Below are 24822 nucleotides of genomic sequence, written 5' to 3'. Positions count from 1 at the left end.
ACAGGAGATGCCATGGTTTCTGTTCCCTTTGCATCTTTTAGGTAAGGGCAGAATCTAATCCAACAGAGCAGGTATTGGATACTTGAGCTCTGTGGAAGAGGTTCTGTATCAGACAGAAAAACTGGATAGGAGCATCTCTACCGTTAGACTTTTCTGGACAGGTGACTTTGCAGAAATGTACCTCCCCATCCAAGTGAGGCAGGAGAACACTCATGTTGGAGAGCACCAGAGCTGGAATCTGTTCAGCCAGTTCACTTATAAAAGTAGCATAACCCTTGACTCCAGAAGCCTCACGAGCCAAATCCTGGGGACATTTCTGTCCAATTTCCCTGTACAGAAAGATGAAACAAGGAATGGGGTGCCTCAAGTTGCTAGGGATAAAAGGACAAGCCTCCAAGTATTTCTCTCACCTTAGCAGCTCACCCACCAGGCTTTTTAGACCATACTCTTTAGCCCAGAGGCTCACGGCCTGTGCAAACACTGGGGCTACATGTTCAAAGTGCTGCAGCATCTGCGTGATCTTCAGAGTGGCACCTTTAACACGTGAGAAGGAAGAAAGAGGTCAGGGAAAGTAACTGGGGATGGCTTCAGGAAGAAGGCAGAAGGGCAGGAACTCACTGAACATGTGGTCACGGTGAACCAGAGCTGCAGCAAGCAGATGTGTCAGAGCCTCCCGCGTGACCCGGTACTTCTGAAGGCCGATACTTGGATTCTCCAGGATACGGTAGCAGCTTCCCGTCATTAAGCTAAACCCACAGAAGACAAACAGCAAACCTCACTATCTCAACTTGCACAAATATCATTCTAGCACACCACACATTTCTGTTTGAGAGATTCTCCAATGCCCTCTAAAAATTAGCAAGCATCTGAATTTTTTGTGGCCTACATGAGGAGAGGAAGTGGTTTCTATAAACGTTGCTTTTGCCTTGAGCTATTTCCTCAGTATCCAAATTATCTGCACCCCACAGAGGGCTGTAATACCATCTCACTGGTAGAGCTATCATTTAACCTTTTATCCCTCAGAACCAGTTACTCATTCCACCAATACACCTGCTCCAACTCATACCTGACAAACTCTTCTTCCACTGCTAAACCACCCCAAAGCTGACGGAGATCCAGCTGCAGCAGCCGTGTAAGCAGCTGTAAAAGCGGCTCCCTTTCCTCTTCCCACAAGGATCCAGAAGTCTTGGCATGGTTCTTCCTGCTCTAGAAAGGAGATTACGCAGTGAGATACATCAGCAGCTTCACAACAGACAAAACTCTGTCACTACCCTGCTTCCTTCCAAATATAAGAAATCTATTATAGCATTAAGAGACACACAGTGAGATTTGTGAGATCACAGGGGGCTTTCCCCCTCCACCAGTTTTTCTCTCTTAGCTCAGGCCAGCACCAGTGCCTTGTATGGTTTAAGGATTATATGTGCATCCGCTGCCACTACAGAAAGGAAATCTTATGAAAATACTGGCATACTACATTCCAACCAGAAACTGAAGAATGAAATAGAAAGGCCTGGGCATCCAAGTCCCTGCTGATATTTAGACACATGATTGTCCTTTGGCTGTTTTCCATGCACAGTTTCAGAAAAGTACCAGTGCTCCACATTATGCACTGCTCTTGCTGGCATCATGCTTATATAAACTCAGCTATAAATCTGACAGATACTACAGAGTTCAGCAAGCTTAAAATTTTATTCTGACTTTTATCACCTTTCCCCCAGTCTCTTCACCTACCTTCCTACCAGGATCTGCCTCCAAACAACTGTTATTGCAGGTTTCCATTTCAAAAGCATCCATCAGGCCAGTCAGCAAATAGCAGTTCATCTTAAGAGCATTGAGGTGAGCAGTGCGGTCTGCGTGGCTCAGCCCAGAGTCGCTCAGGATAGCAGGAAGATCATTGGAATGATGGGACACCACTGAGGAGAAGCAGAAAGTCGTGAGCACTCCCTGCCAGGTCCCTCAGCAATCCTCTCTTTGGGAGGCTAGAGCAGCCATCAGATTACCAAAGATGCGTGCTCACATCTCACCAGCTGTAACATGGGCTGCCCCCTGCAACCCAGACCTTGGGCGTGCTGTCTTGTCCTATCCCCACAGCCCTCCGTCAGCTCAGAGAAACACTCGCTCTGAGCTGATACATCCCACAGATGTTATTTTCCAGGGACACGGGCAAGAGGATTTTCTGTCGGTCTGCCCTTACAGCGAACATGCACAACTCAGCATCGTTCACCAAGATTACAGACCCGTATGACAGGAGTGGGCTGAGGGTGCAGCCCAGCTGGCCGAGTCACATTAGCCTTTATATCATCATTGAGCTGCCAAGGGAGAAAAACCTCTCCGTTAGTCCTGCGTCGGCCGGAAACAGCGGGTACCCACCGTGCATCATCAGCTCCAGGGCATCCTCCTTGACAGCCGTGCCCACGGTTCCGAAGTGGCTGCGGGACAAACACGGGGCGTAAGGGCGGCGGGCAGAGCGCGCCTGGGAGAGGCCGAGCGCCCGCCCCTGCGCCCCGTCCCCGCCCGTACTCACTGCAGCACGCTGTACACGCAGTCGAAGTGCTGCAGCACGGCCAGCGCGCCCTGCGCACGGAAGGCGGCCCGGAAAGCTGCAGCAAAACACGGAGAGAGGCGGGGGGATGGCCGTGAGCCGGCGGCAGGGCCGGGCCCGACCGGGAAGGGGATGTGGGGACACCTTACCGGCGAGTGCGGGCGGCAGCTCGCGGGCGGACAGCACCTCCCGCACCACGTAGCGCCCGGGGCCGCCATGCCGCAGCAGATCGGCGGGAGCGAGGGGCAGGCAGAACTCCCGGACCGCCGCCATGGCCGCCACAGCCCCGCACGGCCCCGGGCGCTCGAAACAGCGCGCGCGAACCGCGCTCGCCCCGCCCCTTCCCGCCACGGGCCTATCAGCGCCCGGCGGCTGCGCCGCGCGCCGGCCCCTCGCCCAATCGCCGGCTCCCCTGCCCTCCCGACCGTTGGCGCGACGTCACGCGCGCGCCTCGGCGCTCCGCGGCGGAAGGGGCGGCCCGGCCGCTCCTCCCGCCCCGTCCCGTCCCGTCCCGTCCCCGGGGCACCGGGGTCGTCCCCATGGCGGCGGCGGCAACGCTGCTGCTGCGAGCGGCGGGCCGCGCCCTGCTGGGCCGTGCCGCTCCCCTGCCGTGCGCCCAGCGGGGCTTTAGCGACTGCGGCGGGGCGCGCTGGGCGCCCGCGCGGCCCGGCCTCCCCGTGCCGCTGTCCTCGCCCCTGGCGGGGCTCTCCCGGCCCATCCGCATCAAGGAGCCGCCCAAGCGCAAGCCGGTGGATCGGTGGACGAAGAAACGGGCCTTGTTCGGGGTGTATGACAACGTGGGGATCCTGGGTAAGGCACACACCCCGCCCGCACCGCCCCGGGGCAGGAGGGGAGGGAGGCTGGACTCGCCTCTGCCAGCAGCCATAGGGCAGGGAGGATTTGGGCCGGCCGCCCTGGAACAGCCTTTTCCAGTGCCTGGCTTCATCTGTCTCTCCTGTTCTCAGGCGGCTTCCAGATCCACCCGAAGAGTCTCATCATGGGGCCCACTTGGCTGCGCGGCTGGCGGGGGAACGAGCTGCAGAGGTGCATCCGCAAGAAGCAGATGGTGGGCGACCGCATGTTTGCAGAGGACTATCACAAACTCAACAAGAGGATCCGGTACCTGTACAAGCGCTTCAATCGCACTGGAAAGCACCGCTAGGGAACAGAAGTGGCCTCAGCCTGTGGGGTGGAGTTTTGTGGCATTGCAGTTATAATAAAGCCAGCTTCCACACAATTGAATTCCCAGTGCTTTCTACAACCTTTGCTGCCTGTTTCTACCCAGGTCCCAAGGGCCTGCTGCTTCTCCAGGCCTGAGCTCCTCTGTGCCCCCTCAGCCATTTCTGACGTACTTCTTGCAGGCATCTGTTCCAGCCTGGATCCCTGAACGTGACCCTATGCTCCTCTGTTTTTTGGCCAGGCTTCTGGCATCCTTTCAGTCTCTGAGCCCCAGCTTCACACATCTAAGATGACAATTCCAATATTCTTCAACTCAGATTTTTCCTCATAGCCAAATTTTTCAAATTACTACCACTAAGTCCTGCTAATATGTCTTCCTGCTCATGGCTTTCCCCCTTGCCCTCCACTCGTGTGTGGTTAAGTGTGAATGATCCAAATGTTAGTTGAAATGCATCAAAACTTGTCTTAAGAATGGGATTTGTCTCATTCTACACTCATGATGACTTTAGCCCCTGCTAATAACATTTAATGACCAAATGCCTTTTTGTTTATAATTAAGGCAGGATTTGCAAAAGTAAATCAGGTATTTAAATGTTTTTAAAAATTCTAGTTTTCCGTAACTGTTGCTAGTTCCTTTAGAGGAGAAGTTACGGTGAGTCACAGCTGGCATCCCTGTAGTGCAACATCACACCACTGTACACGTGGGAAAAATCCATTAGATGAACAGGCATTTGCATACAAATTCTGCCTTAGTTGTTAATTTAGCTGCTAAGTAATCAGAGTTATCTTCTGACTTGATGTATCTTGCTGCAGAGCAATGCTGCTCTGTCTCCAAAAGCATTTGGTTGGAAGCAGCAGGGAATGAATGGAAAGAATTTTCTTTAGGCATAAGGCTGAGGAAAGTGAAGGCACACTCTTGTTTAAACAGCTCAAGTCCACATTCTCAGTGGCAGAGTGACAGACCTGTCAAAAGGTGGTGTGAATTCAGGAAACTTGCACAGATCAAGTGGAGACTGAGCAGGTATAGCAAGTCCTTGACCAAAAATAATGTCAGAAACTGGAAAAGTATCAAGAGAAAGTATTTTGTACCATTTTTCATCTCTTAATCCCTAAGCACCAACCTGGCAAAAGCTCCGAGGACACTAATGCCATAAACTCAAACTTATTTGCAGTGGTTATTGGAATGGTCCTCAGACTGCAGAGGAAAGGCTGCCAGGTTACAGAAGCTTCTTCCTCAACTTGTCCCTTCTGTCTGCAGGCAGAGTGTAAAAACCTGGAGTTCTGAGGTCAGTGCTAGTCTGCTCCTATCTGCAAATTACCTGTCTCTAGTCACAATGCTGCATTATTCTTCACCTTGTAACCACGATCTTCTAGTTACCCTGCTGTAATCTGAAACATACCTGTCTTGTCTACTTAATAATCTGTGAGATCTGGCACTAAAAACTTACGTGAACATCCTGCTTCACCTTAAGGAAGGAAAAGGTAGTGTAAATGTGAGCCTACACTTCTCACTCTCTACTCACCACGCAAAACTCTGTATGAAGAGTCTTCTTGTTCCGGTACACTCCTGTCCCCTTTTTTGTCCTGAGCTGGAAAATCTCCCCTTCTGATCCAGCAGGCTTCTCCAGATATTTAGACGGAAAAACCCCATATTGTTCTTAGGGCTGCTGCGGGAGCCTCATTTCTCCCAGTAGGCTGCAGAAGCTTGACTGGGACTTGTTCAGCTTCGCTTTCATGACGTGCTGTATGCTGGAAGTGGGCCAGCGACACCATCTCTTAATTGCAAGGACAGCGGCTTAACCAGAGCCAACAGACACACTGCGGATTTCGGGAGGCTCCAAAAGGAAAACCGAACGGGGCAGGTAACCACGACCAGGCCCTGCGTGACCTACACGGAGCGCGGCGGAGCCGCTCGGGGCTGTCGGGGCCGGCGGTCCCGCGGGGGGCCGTGGGTGGGGAGCGGAGCCGTGCGAGCCCCCGGCGCGGTGGGGCGGAGGGAGCGCCGAGGGCCGCGGGCACCGCGGGACCTCCGCAGGGGCGGGGCCAGGCGGGGGCGGGGCGCGGGGCGCTACTCCCATTGGACAGCTCCGCGGCGGGGCGGGGGCGGGGCTAATATTACGGCAGTTTCTGTAGGGTGCGGAGCGCTGATTGGCTGAGGAGGAACCCGGGGCGGTGCCGAGCAACTTTTGATTGGCTGCAGGCTCTGTGGGCGGGGCCCGCCTGCTATAACTGCGGGGTCTGGGGGCGCGGGGGGCTCTCGGTGCGGAGCTCCGTTCGCCGTGTGTCCCGGTTGTGCCCGGCCCGGCCATGTGAGTGTCCGCCCGGCCGGCGGCAAGCTGCGGTGGGCGCGGCGCGGGGGTAGCGGCTTGCAGCGTAGGGGACGGGGGTCAGTGCAGAGCCCGCGCCCTGGCCAGCGGCGGTGGGGTCGGGTGGCGCATTGCAGCAGCCGCAGGCAGGGCTGCCCGCACCGCCCACGGGCTGTCCTGCTCCCCTGCTGACTGCGTGGTGAGTGGGTGCGTGGGCCGTGCCCCAGTGGCGATGTGCGGAACCCCAGCGGGAGCCAACCTGGCCGGCGGCCACTGCTGCGCCCAGCCCGGTGGCTGCCCGGTCCCCCCGGGGTGCCCCTGCGCTGCCTCCCGGTCCCTGTTCCCCCACCTTCCTGCCCCGTATCCTGCTCACGTCCGTGCGGCCAGCTCGCTGTTCCCCCTGGGAGGCCACAGCGCTTGGCGCGACCGCACCCGCAAGCTCCTTCGACGAGGGGCTTGTTCCGTTCCCGCTGCCCCCTTGGGCTTGCCGCTGCTTTGGGCTCTCCCACGAGCCCGCCTGTTCCCGATCCGGCGGGATCCAGCGAGGCTGCAGCTCCCGAGGCTGCTGCCAGCGCTGCTGCAGCCTGGGGACACTGGGGTTCGTGTGGGTTTGGGGGCGTTCTCTCTCGAGCGGCTGAATGTTCTCTTGGCTGATGTGTGTGTTCCCGTAGGTCTGACCCAGCTCAGCAGCCTGCTCCCGGGGCTCCCGAAGGAGGGGCTCCCGAGGGAGGCGCTCCCGAGGGGGCAGCCCCCGGCGGGGGTCCCCCCGGGGCTCCCCCCAATCTGACCAGCAATCGCCGCCTGCAGCAGACACAGGCCCAAGTGCAGGAGGTCAGTAGCTCTGCCAGCCCCGATGGGTGCCTGGGCTCTCTCCCACTGCTCTGCAGCAGCGATGTTCTTAACCGGTGTCTGTCGCTGAGGGGGTGGCTTTTATGTCATGCCGAAGCCAGAAATTAATTAATGCTCCCTACTCAAAAATAGGGTGGCAAACTATTAAAGAAGCTGGAGGAGAGATTGCTTTACGTTTAAAAGTGTCTTAATGCCAGATATGACTTCCAAGGACCAGGCTTGCTAGATTCTTTTGGTACCTCGTTATCGCGCATCTCTTATGGTAATAAAGCTGTACAGCATCCAGGACAGCTCTTAGTCCCTGCGGGCTGCTTCAGGGGAACGCTGTGTGCAGTGATGGGGAATCCCTGCCTGGCTTCCCGGGATCAAAGCCGGTGGTTGGCTGCTGGCTCGCAGTAGCGCCTTCGTGCCTCACCGGGGCAGCAGCACGAAGCTCATAAGGCGATTTTGCATCTCTCGGGGAGTGAGGGAGCGCACGATTCCTCTCGTAAGCAGGTGGCTTTGGCTTGCTGCTGGAATGGAGAGCTCTTGGAAGCAGATGAGAATGTGAGACTTAGGACCTGACTGAATTGTACTTGAACTGATATTTTAACAGTGACTCTCGGATTTTTTTTCCCATTTTAAAGTAGGCACTGACTTGAAATTACTTCTTTCTCTACCCTGATCTTCCCCTCCCCCTTGTTCATGTTTTTTGTTCGTTAGTATTGCAACATCAGTTATTGGCTAAGTTTTTCCTCTTACAGTTTCAGCTGTCTTTGCCAATACAACTGCTCCCGCTATTCTTCCTTCTGCAGGTGGTTGATATAATGTGTGTAAACGTAGACAAGGTGCTGCAGCGAGATGAGAAGCTGTCAGAGCTGGATGACCGGGCAGATGCACTTCAGGCTGGTGCCTCAGTGTTTGAAAGTAGTGCAGCCAAACTCAAAAGGAAGTACTGGTGGAAGAACTGCAAGGTGAGTTTCCTAGTGCCATAATCTTCTTGGCAAGAGGGAACTGGGCTACTCCTCTCCTGCAGAGCTTTCAAGTATAGCTGGGGCTTACTAACAATTTCAAGTGCTTAAGATTCTTTCACTGTGGGAAGGCTTTGAGGCTTTGGCTGTCATGCCTTTGGAACCTGGCTTAGGTTCCCTGGCTGTCAGGAAGAATGGGAGCTTGTCAATCTGTTCTGAGTATTGCTCTTGGACAATCTTTTTCTTCAGATGATGATCATGATGGGAGTGATTGGTGCCCTTGTGGTGGTGGTGATTGCAAGTAAGTACCAAAAACCTCAGGCTCAAAGGTGAGGAAACACAATTCTAGAGTACTTTAAACTTTTCCTTTTTGTTTTGAGATCTTGAGGGTCTTAGTTGCATAAGTGTCAACTCCAGTCTTTGGGAAAGGGAGGTAGAAGTGCTGGAACTCCCTCACTTAGTGTGGAAATGGTATGCTTTACCTAGTAATATGAGGAATGGGGAATGCCATCATTGTAGAAATGGGAAATTCTGCCTGCCAGGTCAGATAAACCTGTAAGTATGAAGGGCATTTACCCTGGAGTGGGTGGGTTGGCAAGTTCCTTTCCTGGTGGGTGGTTTGGAGCTCTCTGAGAGGGACCATTGGTGTAACTTGCCCTTTTGTTCTTTCCTTTTTCCTATTGCTTTGTCTCCAGTCTACTTTTTTACTTAAATATAGCTCCTTCAGTCTGCAACCTCCTGTCCTCTATTACCATGCCTGTCTCTTCTTGCCTCTGAATTTTTCTTTTCCTTCCCTTTCACCTAGCTTCTTCATTGATTTCTGTATTGGTTTTAATTTATCTTCTGTACAGGGCTCTGAGCCGCTTACTAAACATAGGTAGACTTTTCAATAGCTGCTGCAGCTTTAGGGAGCGTCCTCTAAGTTTAGAGGAAAGGGAAGCTGAGGAAGAGTGGGTAGCTATTTGCTCCTGCTCTTCTGCAGGGAACTTTTTGTGTTTATTTTTGGGTGTAAGCTTGTCAAATAGTGCCTGTGTGAACTCTAGCAAAATAAGAATGCCTTAACACAGTGCCTTGTGGAATGAAGGACTTCAGCATGTGAGAGCCTTTAGTGTTCTGCCTAAAAGGAGTGGCAGCATGACTTGAGCTTTTCATCGAGCTTCTGAAATAAAAGCTAGTTTGTGTTGGCCAGTGGCTGTGAGCCATTTAAGCTACACGTAGTGATGTAGGTTTCTCTAGCCATGGGGAGGTGAGCACTCGAAGAAATGATTGATTGTGCCTGTCCTTATTTCCAGGTGACTTGCTGACTGAACATGGCCATTTCAGTTTTTATAAAGGAGGCCCTACATGATTACCTCAGTCAAGTGCAACAGGCTAAACACAGTTAAGTGAAAGGGGCATTGCTACTATCAAAAAGGCATGTGTGAGAGTAAAGTCTCTCTCCACAAGGAACAAATGAACAACAATTAGTCTGGTGGAGAGTGTCAAATATGCCTTTCATCTATGCACATACAAGCCAGGACCCTGTAGCTTCCTATTGTCTTGTAGCTTTCCAGAAAGAAGACTTTGGAGTAGTGGCAGGATGGGAATTGGTGTTTTGCTTTTGTGTGACAGTGTTGAACATTGAGGAAACTCACTGCCATAGCAGATAGAGGTGAAGGGGGCTGGAGATATTGTAGATGAGACTGAATGACCTGCCCAGCTTTCTGATTAGATCAGAATCTGATTATATCAGATTCTGATACAGCTATCTGCTCTGTATCTGCTGCCACAAAACCCTAACTTTCAGCAGGAGTTAGAAAACATTTGAAATGGTTAGCTGGGGATTCAAAGGGAAATGGTGCACTGGGCATGGATATTGCAAAGTGACATCAGATGTCCCATATTGGCAACTTATGCCTCTAGAGTTCTTGCTGATCAAACTGAATCCTCCTACTTGCTATGGGTTCTCTTGAATTTAGGTCCAGGGTGGTCTCTGATGGAAGTAAACTTGTGGCTGTGGCTTTCTGTGAGTGATTCCCTTGTTCTTCACCATCAAAAGTAACAAGAGCTGTGAGTTGTTTGAATGGGTTGTCAGATATGGGTTAAATGAGCTGTCCTGTTTCTGTAGAGTCTTCTGAGGAATGTGTATCTTGTCTTTTAACTTTTTTTAACAAGCTGAGCTGTGGCCTGTAATCTAGACTGGAAAGAGGGTACTCCATTAATTTAGAAAGCTCTGCCTCTGTTCTAGAATGCTCTGGGATTTGTTTAGGCCTAAGGGGAGGCAGGGAGGACATCACTGGAGTTCCCAGATAGGAGCAAAGTACAAAAGATGGGAGGAGCAGATGCTTCTTGTATCACTGGATGTGCTGGGGAAGCCCCTTTCTGCCTCCCAGGGCACCTGGCAAGGGGCTAGGTTTTGCATGCTCACTTCCATGCCCCCAGCCTTTTCATTTGAGTTCATCTCCCTGCAATTCCATTCCTCTCCACCTTGGGGAGGGCAGAGATGAAGATCTGGAGTGAAGCAGCCCTCGTCCCCTGAGCACTTCCCTAATTCCCTGTGGAACTGAGATGGGATGGACGGTCAGAAGTGCATCTACTGAAGAGGAGCCAGGGCCTGCTTGTGCCACCTACTGCTCTCATTTTAGGGGGTAGGCTTTTACAAGCTTGAGGCCCCCAGACCAGCAATTCTCTTGAACTCTTCTAAACAAGCCTTTGGTGCCCCATTCCTCCTGTCTTTCTGGGAGCTGAGGTCCCCCTAGGCTGTCTCTTTCATTTCTTTCTCTTAGATGTTGTATGTTGCCTCCTCCTCTGCTCCCTTTCCCCTCCTTTGTGTCTCTGTGCATGGGCAAAACAAATCACCAAGGCCCTCTTAGTAAAAGCAAGGGACTCTGCTGCCCACAGCATCACAGCCACTCATGGACGTGCAGTTTATTTACTTCCTCTATAAACACAACTGTAATCTCCTCTGGCATGTTCTAGAAATCAGCTCATGTACTTTTAATGGTCTCTAAGAAACACAATTTACCACCTTACTGAGTCTGTCTGGTCTGTCAGTGAGTGGGAAGGGGTTGGGATGCCAAAATGTTGGAATTTTTTTTTTTTTTGTGAATTCCATGGCATGCACACACCTGAAGTTCTGTCCCTCAAAGCAGTGGCTGTTTTCCCATTGTAAAATGATGGTAGTTCCAGCTGTGCTGGACTGACTCTGGTAAGTCTGTAACAAAATGTGAGAACCAGCAGCTCTGGGGGAAGAGGCTGCCCAAACAAGTCTCTTTTCAGCCACCAAATGTCCAGCCACTGTCCTATTCAGGGGACTGCCTTCTGTGTGTTAGTGGCAGCTCTGGCTCTTGGGCTGTGCTGCCTTTAGATTTCAATAACCTCAGATCCTGAAACCCAGGAAACAATTCTCCATTGGTGTTGGAATGTAAGTTCAGAACACAAATGAAGACCTCCAAGAGTAGGATGCTGCTCACAACATATCTTGGAGCATGACTGGAATAAAGGTAAGTGCCCCTTTGTTTTGCTTCACTGTACATTTGAAACTCATTAAAAGGAAATGACAGAGCTTTGTCCAGTGCAAACTTCTTTTAAAATTAGGTACTTGTAGCCTTATTGCTACAAAAGCTAGGTTGTAAAACAGTCTTCTCTGTGGCTTCTGGTTCCCTTATGATCAATCATTGTCCAGTCTTAAACATCACATCACCAAAATCACACCAGAACAGTGAACACACCAGAACAACTCTCAGTGGTGAATTTGGAGCAAGGCAGCAGACTAATTCTTCAAAGATGGAAGCCCTTCTGGGAAAGGAGGGTGTCTGGGCTGGCTGGTGGATTACAGCAGCATGTACAGTCTAAAATTCCACACAGTTCAGGCCTGCACAACCTGAACAAACGAGTTGTGCTACAATTCCTGCCAAGTTTTGTGTTGTGTTACTGTCAGTTCTCAGCCTCACTCATGTAGGGGCATAGGGAAGATGTTTTCAGAGGACAGATGCATTTTTCGACTGTTGATAATGCAGTGTCCAAATCCCCAGCCAAAGCTGGGGATTGAATGCTTGCTTTCCAAAGCTGGCAGCTGCCCTGGAGCACAGAGCTGGGGCTGAACTTAGTGCTGAAAGTTGCCCCAGAGTTGAGCCCAATTAATGAGTCATGTTGTGGCTGTTTGCAAAGACTTGCATGTCTAGCTATAAATCCTCTGAAAATGTCATGTTCTACTGAAAGCTCTTCTGAGGTGCCACCCTTACCTACATCATCCTTACCTACATCACCTGCTGCTCCTGTATTCTCTTATTCCAGACAAAACAGGGTTTTAAATGTGCTCCAAAAGCAAGGCCAAGGCTTTGGGAGAATAGTTCTTTATATGTCTAATTAAAAATTCAAGCTCTGCCTTTAAACACGGAACATGTTTAACATGCCTTTGGACGGGAACAGATTGCCCAGAGAAGCTGTGGATGCCCCATCTCTGGAGATACCCAGAGCTGGGTTGGCTGGGCCTTTGAGCAACCTGGGCTAGTGGAAGGTGTCCCTGTCTGTGGGAGGCCGTTGGAGCGAAGATCATCATTTAAGGTCTCTTAGAACCCACACCATTCTGTGCAAAATGCAGCTCCCATATCAACTGCTTCATCCTGACATCTTCAGATGTGGAAGAAAAGCCTCAACTGTACTGCTCCTAAATGGATGGACCCTAAACCTTCATATCTCTACATGCCTGAGGCATTGCTCTGGCCTTTCCTGAGGGGTCTCTGTGCTGGTCAAGGCCAGGTGCAGGCTCTCATCAGTGGTGGGGTTTGTTGTCTCAGCTGGAGAGCAACCAAAGGATGGTGGGGAAGACAGATTTTTCTTCAGAGCTGGAATGCAGCACCAACACTTTTTAAATGAACCTGGCTTCCTTGGGAAGTGACAGAGGTCCCTGCTCTGATGTATCCACTGGGGCTGGAAGCCTTAACTTGGTGAAGAGGGGTAATAAGGGGGAGGTTTTATGTTTGTTCTGACCTCAAAACAAATGATTGCTCTGAGAGATGTAACAGATAAAGATACAGGTTTTACAAATAGGCAGCTCAGCTATGTCTGTTGGATACCTGAGCCTCTACACTCCTGATAATATTTGACCAATTTTTGGCCTTAGATAGAGTGCAGCACTTTCTCAGAGCACCCTTATGTGCTCCCCTGGTTTCAAATATGAACAGCCTCATAATGTGCACAGACCCACTAAATGATTTCTGTAGAGAACAGCATGACACTTTATTTTTCTGTACTTTCATCGGAGGCTTCTTTTCCAAATGCCTTTGTACTATTTTTTAAAACTAAATTTGCCATAAATTTATTAAAAATGTAATAAAGATTATAAGCTGTTTTTAATTCATTGCTTTTAAGCATGCACTTGGAAGCCAAAGGCACTTTCCCCTCTTGTGCTTACAAGGCCCCTTTAAATATTGTATATTGTTAAATACAAAGAAGTACGACTGAATGTGGCCTCTGGGCTGTTCCTGATTTCTGTGGTTCCCCTGTGTCCTTTTACCCGCAGCACTGCTGCCCTTTCCATTTCTTGATGTAGCCTGTAATCATCAGATTACAGCCCTCAGATTTTATTGAATCTGACCCAAGAGCTTGGTAACCCTTTCTTCAAATTCCTTCTTGTTTGGACCTCAGTCTGTGCAGACAAACCTTGAGCAATCTGTCCAGCTTCTCTCAAGCCCTCCAGCAAGCATGGTTTTGTTCTTCTAAATATATTGTTTATTTTCCAAAGTGATGGTTCTCTCATTTTTTTTCTAGCTTCCCTAGACATTTATTTTGTACTTCCCTGCCTTTCCTCTATTACCTTAATTCTTATGCAAGAACAATAGCTTTGACATCTGTTCCCAGTCCAAAAAGACATAACCTTCAGCTGTTCCCTGCATGTTTTCCATGTCCTCAAAATAACTCTGCTATGCCTCTAACATACCCATGACTACTGAGCATTTACATCCCCTCAGCTTTCTCCTCTTGTACAAATTCATCCCAGCTCAGACCTTTAATTTGCCTTTTGCTGACCTGCAGATCCCCATACATGCACGTTTTCTTCCCTTTTCTCCAATTTTCACATTCTCAGTGAAACACTCGCATTTTTTGGGCTCTTACTCCAGCATTGCTGGCCTTGCCTCTTGTTTTCAGCCAGACCAAGCTCGCCATACACCTACTGAGCTCATTTGTGGTCTCGCCAGCCTACAAGAAATGTAGGGATTATTTCTGGAACAAGCACCTGATTTCTCCCAAGACAGCAATTTTTGCACTGATTCACAGGACAGGGAGGGCTCATCTATTTATCAACTTGTATAGCTGCTTCTTCATATTTGTACAAGCTTTTAACTCTGGATTTACAGCTATCCTGAATGGTGCCGTTACTTTGAGCTCATCAGTCAAAGCCCATTTTTTTGGCATTTAAACACTTTTATGGAACAGATAGGATATGGTTCAAGCCTTCCTCAGGGAATAAATCACCACCTTCTGCAGCTGTAATTCTTTATGATGAAGAGAACTTACTGTTTCAAGTAGTTATGCCTCTGATTAATCTTGCTTTAATCACCCACTTGACTATGTGTAATGCAGCAGGTCTCATCAAATTTATGGTTATTACAAGGTTATTTACGGTTCTCTGATGTGAAGAATTGTGTCTTACTCTTTGGATACTGAGGAAATATCATGCTTACCATATGAATCACCGTATGTTTATGGTATACAAAGAGTATTTTAGGTGTTGCACCTGCTCTTTATCCTTTCTTGATTAGTGAAGCAAATAGCTTTGTATCCAGTGTCAGGTTTTTGCTCATTCATTTGCTAGAAAACACCCAAGGCATCAGTCTGCAGTACTGAATTCGTGACCAGGAACTGGGTGCAGCATCCTCCATCTGCCTGCCTTTTGTATTTTAATTGTGGCCAAAGTTACTTTGAACAACTAAACCTAGCTTTTACCTCTGCCTCTTGGGCAGTATTTTTACAGAACATGAAAGTACCTTCATAGAGGCAATTTTGAGATTTAGTTCATTGCTCACTCTTTTTTACTTCATTTAAAATCAGACACAGAAATGGATTTTTTCATGTTTGCAGAAGCTCTGATGTTTTTTTTTTTTTCTAGTGGAGGCCTCTAAGGAGGAATACATGTTCCCACACCTCTAAGTGCTTGTTGCAGGCCTTTCCCTCCTGCTGGGCTGCCACCCTTACTGAAGGACACCTCCTGAATTACTTGCTTCTACTCCTAGCAGAGAGACATTATCTTCACTTTCAACCAAGAGTTATCAGCTGAACACTGGGATAAAATTTGTAAAACCAGGAATATTTGTGCAGTAAAGAACATAGCATTTGTCTGTGTATGTGAAGAAGAATAAAATCACTCTCTGCTGGGAATTGGAAAGTGCTTTTAGGTAATCAAGGCAAGAGCAGTACAATCAGCATGTGTTCCCATCTCAAAGGGAAAAATTAGGCAACAGTTTAGATATTGTAGTAAACTCCTCCAACTTCCCAAGGGCAGTGCATCTACCTTAATTTTCAAAATAGCTTCAGTTTTTCTTTTGCTATGATTAACTAATTTTTAAATTCAAAAGTGGATGTTTGCAGTGTGATTGGTCACAGGGTTCCACAGGTCTTTGCCTAAACTGCTTAAATTCTGGTATCTCTGTTTGTCCTGTGAAGTGGATAATCCTGTTTTTTAAGGACATCACCCTTGCTCTCTTGATACCCCATAAAGTGCCGTGCAAACACCATTGCAGCAGAAGTCTGAGTATTTGTAAGAAAAGAGTGTAGCAAGCTCACTGCAAGAAATGTGTTCTCTTATACAAAGGTCCCCAAGTTAATTCCTGAGAAGAGGACGACCATTTTTGCCTGTGTGGTCCAATCAAATAGGCTAAGGCTTTCCTTGGAAGCACTTTAGATTAAAGCCTGCAGTACTTTCCTGTGCTTCCTTCAGGAACAAGAGGCTCAGCAGAATTTCTGTGGGCGGACCAGACAAGGGCTGGGTGGAGCAGAACCTGCACGGCATGACCTGCGCTGCTCTGATCCTCTCTTGCAGGATCCCACTGCAGCACAGGTAACATTTGGGATTTTTGGAGGGTGTTCATAATCCTGCCAAACTCTCTTTGTTTCCCTCAGGAAGAAAGCAGGGAGGGTCAAGAAATTGTAGAGATCGATTTGTCCCAGAGCTGTTGGCAAACAATCAAATAGCTGGATGTACATGTATGGTGTATCCCAAAGAAGGGGAGACACCCAAGATCTACCAATGCCACAAAGGCAGCTTGAAAAGGGAGCCTTTACTTTGCCAGGGGTGTTTTGTCACAGACCTGGGAGTGGCAGCAAGCTTTGAGCACCTCTCCAGAGCATTGTGCGTAATACAGATTAAGATTGTGCCAGTGGCTCTTTTCTCAAGTAGCCTCTCCTCTGGGGGAGGAGAGGGTAGGTGACACAGTCTTGGGATCAGAGCTCATGAAGCATGAGGAAAGAGCAATCAGTTTAGGGAAAGCTTAACAAAGCTCAGCCTGCTGAGAGATTTGTGCCCCAGCTGAGACTCCATTCCTGTTCCTTGTCATACCACAGAGGAGGCCAGTCACACCTGCCAAACCTCTTTAATTAATGACAGACCAGAACTGTGGCAGCATCCTTGTTGGAGGGAAAAGAAGGCATGCCTGCACATGTAGGTGTGCACATGCACAGAGCATAAGGAAATTGAGAGGACATCTCCCCCATACATACACTAGATCAACTCTCATCCCTGGTGATCCCACAGCAATAGAATTTTATGAGACTGAAGAATGTGCCTACAGAAGTGAAAGCAATGAGCCCAGGCCAACCATGGAGCAGTCTTTTGCTATGGTCCATGTTCAGCACCCGAGAAAGAAGGAAATGCAGGCCCCACAGGCAAAGTGTGCAGCCTCTGCTCCAGCTGCCAGCCACCTGAACAGTGGAACGAGCTGCTGCCTTACTCGTGTCCCTCCTCACCATCCCTGCTTGGCCCACGTGGTTCCAGGCTGTTGTAGGATGGCAGTGTGGTCACTACAGCCTCAACAGTGAAGCGATGTGGGGCATGGAGAGCTGGTGCTTCATCTTGGAAAGCAGCGTTATCCTGACTGTTCAGAGGGGGTATTGGTGGAGGCAGCTTCTGCCGAGAGCGGAACCAGCGGAAGCCCAGGATAAAGGTGATGGCAATGAAATCCAGAACCAGCTCTGCAAGCTCCATCACAGACAGGACAGAGGATCCAAACCAGAGACTCCACTGGTTCCCAAGCTGGGACAGCAGAGTCACTACCTGCAGGAGATGGAGAAAGAGCAGTGACAACAGCCCTCATCTGGGACTTTGCCGCCCTGCCTGTTCCCTCTCCCCTGTGGGGCTGGGGGGGTTCCCCTCACCCTGCCCAAGAGAAAGAGACAATATCCAGCAATCCTGCTGGAATGAAAGTTTGCCACAATGGAGGGACATTGTGGGGGAATGGGTGGCCAGAGAAGAAATGGTAGTGAAGTGTGTACCGTGAAGGCTGGAGACTCCCCATTGGTCTTGTAGTTCCACTCCTTAAAAAAGATATTCACTTTGGCAACTCCATTCCTGTGAGTGAGAGATGACACTCAGTAACCCCAACTCCTCAACCCCTGCATTTCTTCACCAAGCTTAATTGCCTCTGTCCCCTTCTGCCCCCCATCCTTCTCCCACACATACTACCCAGAGGCTTTCTCCCATCTCTGCAGTTCTCATTCTTCACTAAATACAGTCTTTGGTACCTACAGTGCACTGTACTGTAAAACCCAGTGTTTGTGGTAATAGCTCCTGCACAGCTCTCCTTCCCACTTTTCCACAAGCACTTACTGTGACTCTGGAACACACAGCAAGTGCTGGGGCTTACTATTTTCATGTCAGCATCTGACCTCTTTCAAAATTTTTCACTTGGGTCCCCAGTCCTTGCTGAAGTCTCGCTATATATCTACTCTGACTCAAATCCACTACCCTTGTCCACAGGTCCCATGCCTGATCTCTTCCCATCAGTGATTTAATCTTATCTCTGACATTTCCAACACACATATTCTACTGGGATGGTTTCTGCTTTGGACACAGTCTCTGTTTAGGGGGCTCTCACCTCTTGGATGTGATATTGTATTTGTTCTGTTGTGAAAGCATGTAGAAAACCCAGTCCTGAAATGAAAGTGCAATAAATTGTGTCACATGATCACAATCACCTCCTACCTGTTGAGGAAGGACTAAATGGGAGGTGGGAGCAGTGCTGGGAAGCCAGGACACCCTCTCCTTACCTCTGAGACAGCAGAAGGCCAGCGGGAGTATCCAGCTGACAGCTGGTATTCTGTCATTCTGCAAAGCAAGAGGAGGCTGTGTTAGCTGTTGAAGCTGTAGGAGCCACAGGGCCATCCTCAGGTACAGCTGGAGATTCCCTCCCATGCTGCAGTTCTGTCCACTTCCCACCATGTGGAATGCAGTCCTTGGGAACTCACCCCTAAGCCAACCCACACGCTCCTCAGCCATTTTGACTTCCTGATGGGAGAAATATCATTTCAGGCTGGAGCTCAGCTATTGCATCAGGTGCCCGTCAATGAATGCTTCCCAACACTTCTGTGAATACTTTCCAATCTTCCTGTCTGACTGATGATCAACTTACTTGCAAGGTTTCCGACACTTGTGGAAACAGCCCAGCACGTCAGCTTTGAATTCAGCCAGGAGTTTGTAATAGCAGTAGCCTGAACAGCAAGGAAAGTAAATCCAGGTAAGCTCACAGTATCTTTAGACAAAAGGTGGTGTGTGACAGCAAGGGGAACCCAGGAGACATTTCCTTCCACAAGGGGCTGATCATTCAAGGCAAGACTGTCTTTTGGATGTCTCACACCAGGAAGCTCATTGAAGATGATGGGATGTGCTGGGACATGGGCAGGACCAAACAGGTTCAGGTGGGCATGAGCTCTACTGTCCTTGCTGTAAGCAGGGTAATGCTTACCCCAGGCTTTGTGCTTCGTGTAGTCACAGTACTCTGCTCCCCTGGGCAAGGGGTAGAAGTAATATGCACAGCCACAGCGTTCTACCATGTTGAGCTGAAAGCAGGAGCGAATGCAGACCTGGGAGGCACATAAGGTGGAAAAGGCTGATCAAGGGAACCAAACCCACTGCTGCCTGTGTCACATCACACCATTAACAGAGCCCAAGGAAAGGCATGGCCGTTAGGGGGCTGAAGCATGCCAGGAAAGTGGAGAAACAAGGTGACCCAGGAGGGGTCAGCGTGAGTTACCTGCTCGGTGTAGCGGGATGAGTACAGGTTTTGCACTGGCACGTCACTGCCATCCTCTGTGCAATCGCTGTAACTGCCCCCAAGGCGCACGGTCATCTCCTGCAACAGCCAGCTCTCACTGCACGGAACAACCCCACTTTGCTGTCCTCTTCACACTCTCCCACACCACACACTGCTCATCCATCACGATCTGCTCTTTATGCTTTCCTCGGGATGCCAGCTCCCCCTGCTTGCCTCCATTTCATTGTTCACTGATAAACCGTAGCCAAATGCTTCTCGTCTAGTCCAGCAAGCCGTTCTTCTTCTTCCTCTCCCTTCACTCCATGTGTTTAGTCCCCTCCCTTAAACACACACCACGGGTGCACCAAGTTAAACCTCCCATCCACAGCTCTCCCCCCTTCTGCTTGCTCACCTTTCTCATGCTGATGGAGGTCTCAATGCCAGGACGAACATTGAAACCACCATCATCCATGAAGGCTGGCTCATTCTGATCATGGACCATGACCCTGGCTCCTGTCACCGTGGACAGCAGAGGGATGAAATCGTTCTGCTCGGTGCGCACCACCAGAGAGAGACCTGAGGGGATATCAGAGAGAGAGGGAGGTCATGGCCAGCTGTGGTGCAGCACAGAAGGGAGAGCAGGATGGTTAGAAGGAAGTCTGAAAGAGATAAAGAAGAAGACAGACATCAACCAGGGCTGCACCAAAGCCTGGCAGCAATAGAGAGTGGTTGGAGAGAGGCCAGTGAAAAAAGCTGGAGGCTCCAGAAAAGGCCAGTGAAAACTGGATTTAATCACTGTGGCTTACAAAAAACAGAACCGGGAATTGAGAGAAATTTCATGGGGAAACTTGAAGCCAGATGGAAGAAAAGCCTGAAGATTTGGTCTGGAGAGGTTTCAGGGGGTTTAGGAACAGGTCAGTTTCTTGAAGGGGAAAATGGGGAAGGTGAAGACCAGGAGCACTGTGGCTCAGCAGAGGACTTCAGGAAGGGCCAGCACAAGTCCAGAGGACACAAGGAGCATAAGGATCAGGCACTAATGAGGGAGAGAGAGTTCAGTGGGCAGTGGTGAGGGGCAGCCACATCCATGAGACAGCTGTCGCCACATGGGGGAAAGCAGCTTGGGTGACAAAGAGCAGGGCTGCCACCACCAGTACTAATTGCAGCAGGATGCCCATAACTCCTAGGGAAAACAGAGCTAAGCTGTTCTCTTTACTCACCAAAGAGTGCCTCTCACCCACCATTATTGATCCCAGGCATCGAGGATGTCCACACGCTGCTGCTGTTGTCATTAAAGGTATAGCAGTTCCCATACAAGGGATGGTGGAAGTGGGTATAGTTCCTGAGAGGGGAACACAAACAGAGTGTGAGGTGCTGTGAAATCAAGGGGAAGGGCTTTCTGAAAGGAACAACTCTGTTTTCCATCAGCAGGGACAGGGGCTTACAGCAGATGGGCAGTATTTGTTATGTAAACTCTCATGAACAGGGAAAAGCAATTAAAATGTGCTGTAAAAAATGTCCTGGAGCTGGAAAGGTTTTTACTCGAGGTTTTTCATGCTGCTTTTCAGAGCCCAAATGGGTTTTTAGTAGTGCTAGCAATTACTGTATTATTGAAACTCTTAAGATCTTCCTACTCCTTTTCCTTCCTTGCAGATTGTTTTCATTCCACTACCTTTTTGGGGCTTTTTGACCAATAATGGCAGGAGAAAAATGGGATATGTTTTTACTGTCTTTTTGTATCAACTCTCTCTTCTCTTATTCCTTTATGTGCTGATATGTGCCACTTTACCACTGTGGAAGGTAAATAAAAATATTTCTATGCTGTAAATCTGTGCCCTCTCTGGTGTTTGTACCAGTATAATAATGTCATTTGTGTGAAACCCAGAAAAAGGCAAAACCATCCTCTGAGGTTCATACTTCCAGGTCACAGAATGTAAGGCTCTGATATGCAAAACCCACAGGAAAGATTCAAGAAAGATAATTTGACCTTTCAAATGGGAACTGAACAAGGAATTATCCCATCTCGGAAAAGAGGTTCTCTAATGTGAGTTCCTTGATTTCCCTCGACCCCAGACACAAAATAAGCATTTTTAGGGGTGTTTCCACTACTTACGCCTTGTCACACGTTGCTTCATTGAAGCGGCAAGCATAGATGAAATTCTCAAAGTCAGACTCGTCCAGGGCTTTTGCATCAGGCACCTGCGCCAGGATATTGATGTAGTGAAAGCTGTACCATTCCCGCACGGCATCCACTCCCGAGGAGTACGCCTGATGGAAACAGTCGTTGTTTTCATTGCACTGTTAAGAAGAAGAAAAGCCGTGTCAGAGAAGTCTTCTCATCCCGGAGACACAGCTCTGCCCGTGGATAAGCTGTGCTCCACAGCACAGGCAGATAACCGAGGAAGTGAAGAGTTCCACAGGACTCCTGTGTGTGACCAACAGGTGATCAGATGGAAAAAAACCCAGGGCAGCTCCTCGGTGGAAGGGCAACGCCAGGTGAATAAGCGAGGCTGAGTAAGACCCAGAAGGCAGCAATGTGTACAGGGTAATCTGCACATAAATTCTAGCTGGTATAAAACCAGGAGCTTTAAATTCTTGTGTGGGGAGCCCTTCCTTCAGGGTGTGTCCAGGAAAGTTTGTGATCCTGTGGGAACTCCAGTGAGCGGCTGAACGATTAGCTTCAGTCCTTCAGTGCCTTTTTAAATGCAAACACAGATACCCTAGGGCGAGGAAGCTGCTACCTAGGAGCAATTGCGACCATGATTACAATTCAGGTGGCCCAGGACCATCAAATACTTTCTCCTTTGCTATTATTGGGCAATGCAGCAGCTGATGCTGATAAACTGCTCTCAAAAGCAACTGCAAGGCTGATGTACCCTCAGGAAGAACAAGGTTTTCCTGCTCTTGGGAAGAGACGTACACTGACTTGGACACATCCCCTGATCCCTGCATGAACATGGATAGAATTTGGGGAGCAGGATTGTATGGAGCAAAGGGCTCAGCTCTATCTCTATCTGTCATTAGCAAAAGCCAGTGGAGATTAATCAGACTTCTATGTAAGGAAAGGCATGGCCGAGGGTCTAACAAGACAAAAGTAGCCAGGCAGACTGGAGTGGGTAGGGCATGGGGTATCTACGGATCTCACCAGAACAAAGCCAATTTTCCAGTCATTCTTGTCCACTGAGGGACTGTTCTCTGGCAAGTTGACTATGTTGTCCCTCTTCTGCCTCCGCAAAGGATGGCGCTGGACATGATGGAGCAGGCTCCTTGAGCTACGCCTTTGTGTGGACGATGTGGACCAGTCTCTTTGTGGCAGAGACATATTGTAGTCATAGAGGTCTAGCAGTGTCTGGTGGGTGATTTGGTCCAGCTTATCCAGCTGCTTTCGGATGGCACTGTATCTGTTCAGGAGGGAGAGAAGACCAGCAGATTTAGGGCTGGATGCACACAAACAGCTCTGAATAGGACATGCAGCAAAGTTTGCTGGGGTGATTCCTGCCACCAGCTGTAAATCTAACCCCTTGCTGGAGGCTACCTTGCAGGAGAGAAGTAAATCTGCTCTAGCCCTGTGGCAGTTTACATCGCAGCCTGCTAAATACACCACCAGGCAGAGCTGCCTAAGCTCACATGCCTTACTGTGAGTGCCCTGCAGCAGCAAAGACCTCTGAAATGCCTTTCCACCAGCACAGCTACAACGGTGGGCTGTCGAGGACCACGAGGAGAACCAGAGTATGTGCTTTTATCCTGCACCCATCAAAGTCAAGGCAGTCAACATCTCTGCAAGGCCATGTCTTACCTGTACGGATTGAGGGTGCACAGTGTCACGGCCGGGAAAGTCAGCCTGTCGGAGTTGAGGTTGAGGTTGAGGTTGACAGGGTAGCTGAAGTACTCCCTGTAGAGGATCCCGAACTGCCAGTACATTAAGGCGAAGGTGAGAAAGAAGAGGACGGACCAGAAGGCTGTCTTCATCTTATTCTTTTTGGAGCACACCAGGCGGATAGCCCCGTGGATGGTTGTGTTGCTGCAGAAGAACTGGAATAGCTCCTGGTAGGAACTGTAGAATTCGATGAGACCCTCCCGCTCCTCTTCTTTCTGTTGTTGCTCCTCTTCTTGCTTACATTGTCTCATTTTCTCCCCTTCTGGCATCTTCCCTGCCTTCACAGACCCACTCTACAGCACAAACTCAGAATTAGTCGCCCAGCAAGCCTGTGGCTCCGGGAAGCCCTGCCCGCTGCACAAACCGACTCTGCATCACCATCTTCCGCAAGCCCCGCTGCTTTCACCCTCTCCTCCCGGACCCCCACCCGGGCTGCAGGTCCCGCCGAGCCCTCCCGTCCCCCCTTCACACGGGGTCGATCCTCCCCCGCGCAGAGCCGCGTCCCGTCCCGCCGCGGCTGCGCCCCCCGCCCGCCCCGCCGGGGCCCGGCACTGACGGGGGGCGCGGTGCCCATGGCGGGCGGCGGCTGCTCGGGCCGGGCCGGGCCGGGCCGGGGCCGGGGCCGGCGTGCTCTGCCCGGCGCTGCCGGCTGTCCTGCAGCCTCCCCGGCTGGGCTAGGACCGGTTCCTTTCCAGTTGGAGCCAGCACCCCGCCCGGCTCCTGCCCTGCCAGCCTCTCCCCGCCCCTCCCGCCTGTCCCTCCCGCCTGCCCCCTCCTGCCCCGGCCCCTTCCCCTTCCCTCAGGCGCCGCTCCCGGGGAAGAAAAGCCTCTTTAAACTCTCAAGTGGCGGCGGCGGCCGGGGGAAGGGGACACGTCGGGGCGGTGACCTTGGCGGAGCCGGCGGGGTCAAGGCGCTCCCGGGGCAGCGGGGCCCCCCGGTCCCCCAGAGGGGAGCCCGGCCCCCGCCAGGTACGGCCGCCGAGCAGCCCGAACCTCCTCCTCCCATCCCCTCCGGCGGGGACGCGGCGTCCCGGCGAGCCCAGGCGATGCAGAAAGAAAGTTGGCAGTGCTGGTCCCCGCGGCAGCGCCGGCCGGCCGGGAACCCCCACGGTCCGTGCCCACCGAGACCTTGCCCTGCCACCGACCGCTGCGTTCACCGCAAAATTGTGCTTTCCAAGGGCAAAGCCGCGAGCTTCGGGTGCGATCTGCGAGGGGGATGAAGCTGGGACAGAGAAGGCTGGGGGCGAGTCACTGATACACCTCAGTTACCGCATCGCCTTTGATGGTGCCTTAACTGAAGAAATCTTTTGTGTCCGCAACTACCTGGCCCAACCATGAGTGGGAACTTGTTTCGCTGAGCTGTGCCTGGGAAATCGAGGCCTCCCGGCATTACCCAAAACTTTCCAATGTTTCCTTGGACCACGGAAATGAACACTCTGAGCAAAATGTGACTGAAAGTTCCAAACACTCTCCCGTCATTATAACTGTGAAACTCCTTTACCAATCTTTTCTCTCATTGGTTTTCTTTTAAACTAGCTGTCTCTGAAGTTTTCACTTATTTCTTTTTCTGGTGACCTCCTTCAGATAACTCCTTGTTCAGAGTCTTTGGATACTGAATTTTGATCCTTGTTGAGTTAGCAGTGGTTTGGTTAGTGACTCAAAACACTCAGCCACTTTCACCTCTTCATATTGCAAAATCCCACGCTTGGAAATGGCAAGCAGTACACTTTTGAGGCCAGCAGTAAAGTGTCAGTATGCCAGAAACAGCCTTGTGTCGGGTGCTTGTTATAAACCTACAGCCACAATTTGGAGTGTTCCGCTAGCTCTGTCCCATGACAAAGAGCAATGCAAAGCAAATGCATAGTTTCCCGTGCAGTTCTAAACTTAATTGTATCTC

At 50.3% G+C, this 24822-nt stretch overlaps 4 protein-coding genes, 1 non-coding gene and 1 pseudogene across 19 annotated transcripts in view; 2 read left to right on the top strand and 4 right to left on the bottom strand.

The window, feature by feature from the left end:
• The window catches only part of NCAPD2 (non-SMC condensin I complex subunit D2), a 28568-nt gene extending 22829 nt beyond the window's left edge, over positions 1-5739 (bottom strand). For 2 of the 5 annotated variants that reach the window (XM_030266862.4, XM_030266866.4), the window contains exons 1-8: positions 2692-2885; positions 2525-2600; positions 2371-2429; positions 1732-1913; positions 1067-1206; positions 619-746; positions 411-534; positions 182-329 (exon numbers count right to left, since the gene is read on the bottom strand). In XM_030266862.4, coding sequence (XP_030122722.4) covers positions 182-329; positions 411-534; positions 619-746; positions 1067-1206; positions 1732-1913; positions 2371-2429; positions 2525-2600; positions 2692-2815 — 981 coding nt within the window. In that variant the 5' untranslated portion in view covers positions 2816-2885. Of the gene's footprint in view, positions 1-181; positions 330-410; positions 535-618; positions 747-1066; positions 1207-1731; positions 1914-2370; positions 2430-2524; positions 2601-2691; positions 2886-5244 lie in introns of those variants that run through there. The other 3 variants (XM_072925881.1, XM_072925878.1, XM_030266873.4) reach the window with 3 other exon arrangements.
• LOC115497830 (small nucleolar RNA U85) lies at positions 1987-2310 on the bottom strand. Its single transcript, XR_003963407.4, has one exon. It is a non-coding gene; the product is annotated as a small nucleolar RNA U85 (small nucleolar RNA).
• Positions 3062-3779, top strand: MRPL51 (mitochondrial ribosomal protein L51). The gene is given in 2 exon segments (NM_001245844.2): positions 3062-3352; positions 3508-3779. Coding segments are annotated over 2 exon segments (468 nt in total). The 5' UTR covers positions 3062-3081; the 3' UTR covers positions 3705-3779.
• A 163-nt stretch (positions 5740-5902) lies between the features above and the next one.
• On the top strand, positions 5903-15185 carry VAMP1 (vesicle associated membrane protein 1). Of its 10 annotated transcripts, none has more exons than XR_012054627.1 (6): positions 5903-6030; positions 6699-6858; positions 7671-7829; positions 8076-8127; positions 8522-9831; positions 10307-10837. XR_012054627.1 is itself a non-coding variant. In XM_072925829.1 (6 exons), coding segments are annotated over exons 1-5 (468 nt in total). In that variant the 5' UTR covers positions 5903-6028; the 3' UTR covers positions 11298-11308; positions 14917-15185. The 10 variants fall into 10 exon arrangements, 9 of the variants coding, with proteins under 9 accessions (XP_072781930.1, XP_072781938.1, XP_072781943.1 ...); XM_072925829.1 differs by lacking the exons at positions 8522-9831; positions 10307-10837 and adding exons at positions 11203-11308; positions 14917-15185; XM_072925837.1 differs by lacking the exons at positions 8522-9831; positions 10307-10837 and adding exons at positions 11203-11308; positions 12409-13550.
• Positions 15186-16380: 1195 nt separating this feature from the next.
• Positions 16381-24098, bottom strand: SCNN1A (sodium channel epithelial 1 subunit alpha). Of its 2 annotated transcripts, none has more exons than XM_072925822.1 (13): positions 24083-24098; positions 22845-23218; positions 22194-22449; positions 21162-21346; positions 20290-20390; positions 19464-19627; positions 19052-19150; positions 18764-18881; positions 18431-18509; positions 18069-18126; positions 17897-17952; positions 17295-17370; positions 16381-17076 (listed from the first exon to the last, which is right to left on the bottom strand). In XM_072925822.1, exons 2-13 carry the CDS (start codon positions 23192-23194, stop codon positions 16750-16752), a joined length of 1869 nt encoding a protein of 622 aa, XP_072781923.1. In that variant the 5' UTR covers positions 23195-23218; positions 24083-24098; the 3' UTR covers positions 16381-16749. The 2 variants fall into 2 exon arrangements, with proteins under 2 accessions (XP_072781923.1, XP_002193500.5); XM_002193464.6 differs by lacking the exon at positions 24083-24098 and adding an exon at positions 23482-23649.
• LOC140683670 (uncharacterized) overlaps positions 23765-24822 on the bottom strand; it is a 21169-nt pseudogene continuing 20111 nt past the window's right edge.

This window comes from Taeniopygia guttata, chromosome 1, assembly GCF_048771995.1.
Source record: "Taeniopygia guttata chromosome 1, bTaeGut7.mat, whole genome shotgun sequence".
NCBI lineage: Eukaryota > Metazoa > Chordata > Aves > Passeriformes > Estrildidae > Taeniopygia > Taeniopygia guttata.
The sequence above is the reverse complement of the archived record's forward strand: the minus strand, read 5'-3'. Positions and strand labels throughout refer to the sequence as shown.